Raw genomic sequence first — 5,969 nt, 5'->3', positions numbered from 1 at the left:
ACTGGAGTGGTTGCCATTCCTCTCCAATGCAAAAAAGTGAAAAGTGAAACTGAAGTCGCTCAGTCGTGTCCGACTCTTCGTGACCCCATGGACTGCAGCCTACCAGGGTCCTCCATCCATGGGATTTTCCAGGCAAGAGTACTGGAGTGGGGTGCCATCGCCTTCTCCAAAACCGACCCTAGAAGGGGTCAAAGGTAAAACGTAAGCTTCTGCAAGAGCTGGACAACCAGCCTCTGTATAAGCAGCAACTTCTTTAGGAAGCATCTTTCCTTAAATAGGATACCTCTTTTAGAAAAGCTTTTTCCTGTTTCAATATCCATACCTGCTATACCTGGTTTCCAGACAATCTCTGGAATCTCCATCAAGGCAAATACCAAGTGCAATTTATAGAAATTATTTGTGGTAAAGAAGAGTGACAGAAACCCCTCACCCACCCACCCACATTAATGCTAGAACTATGCCCTGAGGTCCATGGATTCAGAAGTCTATGGATTAATTTCTCAATTGTATGCAAAATTTTCTGCTTATTGCATTATTATGTGCAGAGTCCAAAGCCTACAGATTTACAGTAGTCTGTGAACTGAAAGTTAAGAACCCCTGTTCTATTGGGGCTTCCCTGGTGACTCAGATACTAAAGAATTTGCCTGCAGTGCAGGAGACCCGGGTTCTACAATTAGTGAGAACCAAAGAATGGGGCCTGCCAACAGAGTTGAATTCAGTTCACTGACTTATCTGCCCTATTCTCTACTACTCCTGAAGATGTAGTTAAGTAAACAAGGCTTGCCAAGTCATGGTCCATACTACTCCCCACACCAACATGTGCTCGACAGAAGAGGAAAAGTTGTGGGTCATCTTCCATAGTCTTCCCACTCATCTCTTCCCACCCACCTTCATTGGTCTTATCTAAAATTAGAACACACCATTCATCAACCCAGAATCTAGTATTTTCTCAGAAACAAGAGACTGAGACAGACAAAGATCAAGTCTTTCTACTTCCAAGGAACAGAGTAAAGGGGGAGAACTCCCTTTAAGTTCCCCCTAAGATGTCAAGATAGGTACCACATGAGACAGAAATGAATGCGACCCACAGCCCCATAATAGTTTTTCTCAACTTCTTCCAGGTGCTTCTTGTCAAACTGATTAAAAGACTCAGACTCATTTTTCTCACTTGGTCCTCTTTCCATGCAGCATAGATCATTTTCTTTTCAACTACCATTTCAAGACTTCAAAAACTGCCACTAGTATTTGAAAGAAATTACTCCTAAATACTTACTTAAGGGGGAATATATTCCATACTACAAACACATATATATAAAATGTAACTTTCAGCTCGTGTCTGTAGTTCATCACTCATATTCTTTGCCTTTGTTATCAGCAGAAATCATGAACTTCTCCTCTCTGTATAAAACCCTAGAAAGCTTAGCATGGTAATATATATACCCAAGAGATTCACGGAACCTAAAGTGGAAAGGGGCCAATCATTTACCTGATAACATTCCTCAACCATCCCAGTGACAGACGGGATTTGCCGACTCTGTTAATGGACCCTCTCCAGGATCCTTAACCACATCCCACGTGAAGTAATCTCTTCATGCAGGGGCTCTTAACTCTAAGTCTTCCCAAAGCATGAGCTGTGTTCCACATTAGCATCCCTGCTGCCGTAACTGGCTCCTATGAATTTCAGCTTGCAACTTCAAGGCAAGTTGCAGAGATTAGTTTATGCCTGGGAAGCATGATAAATATTACTCTGAAAATGATACTTATTGAAGTTGACATTTGCTCTGGAAGAGTTCACTCACAGCTTTGATGTTTCAGATAAACTTGTGCAAGATTGAGTGGAAGGCACACTTTCCAAACAGGCTCAGCAGGTGCCCAGAAAAATCCTATTAACCACATGCAATATGAGTAATCAAAACGCTTGGTCTTTCGATCACAAGAAATTTAGTTTAGACTTGGAAAGGAGGACAAGGCAAAAGGGTGGCCTTTCATCCAATCCATGAGTTCAGATTCAAAGCTGGAGTCAGGTGTAAGAACACAGGTTATTTTATGGAAGGGGGGAGGGGGAGTTGTTGACTGGTGAGAATTAAGGGAAAGAAAAAACCAGGACCCTACAAATAACCGTGACAATAGCACATGGTGGGTGAGAAGACACTTCAAATTCAACATTTTAGGTAGGTCCTTTAATCGCCAGCTGATGAGGACCTCAGCAAGAAAAATCTGGAAAAACATGATCTATTAATAAATGCAGCCTAGTTACTAAAAGCCTTATGTCTGCTTACTCAATATGACTCCTCGTACATTAAGATAAATGAAGATGAAATTACTATCCTTATCAGTGGAACACAAAATTGGTTTTCCAGCAGCGACTGAGTCTGCTGCACTGCTGGCACACTCTTATTATTTTTATTTTAAAAATTAAAGTTTTATTGTTATGAAAAAGGGTAACTACAGGTGATATGGTCACAGTGGTCCAAAAGAAAATGCTCTAAACACAGAAGCAGTGGGTGTGGAAAAGTGGTGTGCACCGAAGTAAGGGGAAAGTATCAGAGAAACAAGTTATTCTCTTAGCAAGAAACTAACAAAAGGTGTCTAAAGTGGGCAAGATTTGGTAAAGCCCAAAACCACTGGAGAGAAACACATGTAGGAATTAAACAGTGTTTAGGGGAACGCATTTTTTAAAAAATTTCTACTGGAGAGCAGCTGATTTACTGTGTTGTGTTAGCTTCTGCCACACAGCACAGTGAATCAGAGCAATATATACACATACATCCACTCTTGTGTTTCTCAGATTCTTTTCCCGCACAGGCCGTTACAGAATATTGAGTACAGTTCCCTGTGCTGTACAATAGGTTCTCACTAGTTATTTATTTTACATATAGTAGTGTGCATATGTGGCAAACTCTTACTCTTATGAGTAAAAGCATAAATGCTGGTCAACTGGGAAAATCTGGAACGTGTTCTGCAGCCAAGCTGAACTAACCTATCTGCAATTCAATACTGAAGTTTGGGCCTCATGAGCACCATGTTTCAATCAACTGAGCTAAAACAGTGGCTCTCTCATGGGAAATAAGAAGTGCTGCAAGCTAAAATATATATATATATCAGTTTAAAAACATCTAGAAAACACACAGACAAAAAAATCACACAGGCAATCAGTTGTAGAACCCAGGAGTCCCTTCCCCAGTCCATATCCCTTTAGGTACACCTGTGGGAACACAATATGCTCTTCTTTTTTTATCTATTGATTATTATTCAGTTCATGTAAGGTTACACATCCATCTCCTTGCCCAGCTCCAAAAACAGTTACTACTCATGTGCATAGTGAACACCCTCAGAGTACCAGACCCTGCCAGATGCTTCCATGCGTGCTCAGCCATTCAGTCATGTCCGACTCTTTGTGACCCCATGGACTGTAGCCCGCCAGGTTCCTCTGTCCATGGGATTCTCCAGCCAAGCATACTAGAGTGGGTTACCATCCTCTTCTCCAGAGGATCTTACAACCCAGGGGTTGAACCCGGGTCTCCTGTTTGAGCCACCAGGGACGCTTACGTACATCAAATTCTCAAAAGAAGTGTCTGAATTCATAAGTATTGCAAGTATGCTGCACACAGCCGCTGAGAAGCACACCTGGCACCACACTAAGGTTTGCCTGGTTCCAAAGAACATGCTCTTACCACTGGACTCTCAAAGCGTCTTACAACATGAGATGTAGAAGGAACCCTATCATTTTAATAACAACTACCTTTTATTAAAAATCTACAATGTGCTTTAAAGACTTCATCTTCTTAGCACAATCAAGAGATGATACTCCCCTTTGGCGATCCAGGAATATAATCAGGGAAGTGACCTGTCCAAGAATGCAGACCAGAAAATGCCTAATTAACTTAACTGAGGTCTGTTCAACAACTAACTGATGTTCTTTTGACCACGACCTCAAAGAAATCAGAATGATACCTAAGTACTCAACAAGTCAACAGCACACTACTTTTAGGGGAAAGTGCAAGAGGCTGAGCATGGCTACAAGAAACTCACAGTGCCGCCAGACGCACAAAATTTCAGAATTAGAAGAGATGAGAGGCTACAGGTGTACTCAAACTCCACCACTCTGCAAGTGAGAAAACTGAAGCTCAGAGATCGAAAATCATCCTTGAAAAAGAATTTGAAGCAACAGGGAGAACGCTGCAAGGGCAATCCAGGTGAAGGGTATAAACTGAAGCAAAGCAAAGCACAGAGGTCACAGGGAGCATTATGTGCTTGAATTAGAACAGTATAAAATGTACTCCATGAGAAAGAAAAAGTAAATAAAAGAATATTTCCACCAAATTGAACAGCCGAAGGACATAGCTTCTTTTCCTATACAGTTTTTTTTAAAGGGGCTTTAAGAAAATCTCTCCATTTAATCTAACCTCAAACTTTCTTCATACTTAACATATTTAACCTTGTCTAATACTTGACGTGAATCTCTGTGCTGTAGCCCAATTCTCTCTTAATTTTGTTTGCTGCCATCGCTGTGCCTGTACTAAAGCATGAGAACATGAACTTATACGTTTTTCTAGCCAACTGCCTTCTCAACCCAAACTTACTTTTCTTCTTCACCCTCTGGTGTGTAACACTCAAAGATTCTGAAGGCAAGATTAATCAAGTCTCCGCATAAAACTCAAAGCCTACAGAAATTTTTATTTTAAAGAGTACCAACTAAACCTCAACAGTGCAAAGAATGCTGCCTCAGACATCTTATTACAAAATGCGGTACCACCATTCATTAATGCAAGGAAATGCTGGCCACAGACCAGAAGTTGAGCTCAACAGTCTGTTTTCATAAAGAAAACTTTAACAAATTCTTCAAGGTAACAGTTGCAAAGTAAAAAAGTTTTTTAACATTTCAAATATTTAAGAAGTTTTAATTCCTCATCATCAATGCTAAAAAGAATTTACACATTTACTTACACTGGTTGTGTAGTACAGAGGAAGGAAAACAGAATAAAACTTTCTGGGGTCAAACAGCTTTATCTACTAGGTTCAGTCATCATGCTTCAAAAACCTGAGGCTGCTAATTCAGGTGCGGTGGAGGGTGTGTTGATGAAGTGAGTGCTGGTATACTGACACCCTAGAGAAAAATCAAGCTTTCAGTTTATGTATGAAGCATGAGCAGGGGCATTTAAAATTTTTCTCCAATGTCTCAGTCAAAACAAACTGTACTGCTCCTAGTGACATGAAAACTTACAAACCTATCTCAAGTCCTATGAGGCCGGCAGACGTTAGTCTAGAAGCCACTGGGCTTGGGCACAACAGGCCACAAGAGGAGGCGTCTGAGAAAGACAAGATATCAAGCGAAAGTGAAGAAGGGAGAAGCCAGAAGTCACCTGAAGCAAGGCAGAAAAGTCTAAGGTGTGGGTGGGTGGGTGTTGGGGGAATGGGGACATGTCAGTGGAAGAGTATTCAACAACAGACACTACATAAAGAGTTCCTTAAAACGCCAAGTTCATCCTAAGAGAGGTCATGTGAGCAGGGAAAAAGCAGGGTTTGAATTCTGAATCCAGAAGACAAGCCCATTTCACAGGTGGGTACAGTGAGGCAGGGGTTTCAAATAAAGTCCCAGAACTACTAAGCAATACAGTCTAAACTGGTCTTTGAGCCCTTACAAGGTCTAAATCAACCTGGCATCCCCCAGTCGCCCCAGCACAGTGTTCAGCACTTGGCACACAGCAGGAAATATCTCTGAATAGATGTCCCAAGTCTTGAGAAACTTCAACCTTCTTTGCAAGGAACTCAGCTTTGGGCCGAACAACACTTTGGTGGCAGAACTGGGGGAAAGTAGGCCGAGCAGAACCTGGAAAGGCAAGAGATACGGGGTTCGAGTCGGAATGCTGGCCCTCCGCCCGCCCACTGTCACTCACCCGGATGCCCTTCACCACGGTGATGTTCTCATTCTCGTCCGCCTCGAAGGTGACCCGACGAGTGCTGGCCGT

At 42.0% G+C, this 5,969-nt stretch overlaps 1 protein-coding gene across 1 annotated transcript in view; it reads right to left on the bottom strand.

The window, feature by feature from the left end:
- The window catches only part of CHCHD3 (coiled-coil-helix-coiled-coil-helix domain containing 3), a gene marked incomplete at its 5' end in the record, with an annotated part of 295,128 nt that extends 289,159 nt beyond the window's left edge, over positions 1-5,969 (bottom strand). Inside the window, one exon of the mRNA XM_010831751.1 lies at positions 5,898-5,969. Coding sequence (XP_010830053.1) covers positions 5,898-5,969 — 72 coding nt within the window. The remainder of the gene's footprint in view (positions 1-5,897) is intronic.

The sequence above is a fragment of the Bison bison genome, unplaced genomic scaffold (genome assembly GCF_000754665.1).
Source record: "Bison bison bison isolate TAMUID 2011002044 unplaced genomic scaffold, Bison_UMD1.0 scf7180017864530, whole genome shotgun sequence".
Taxonomy (NCBI): Eukaryota; Metazoa; Chordata; class Mammalia; order Artiodactyla; family Bovidae; genus Bison; species Bison bison.
The sequence above is the reverse complement of the archived record's forward strand: the minus strand, read 5'-3'. Positions and strand labels throughout refer to the sequence as shown.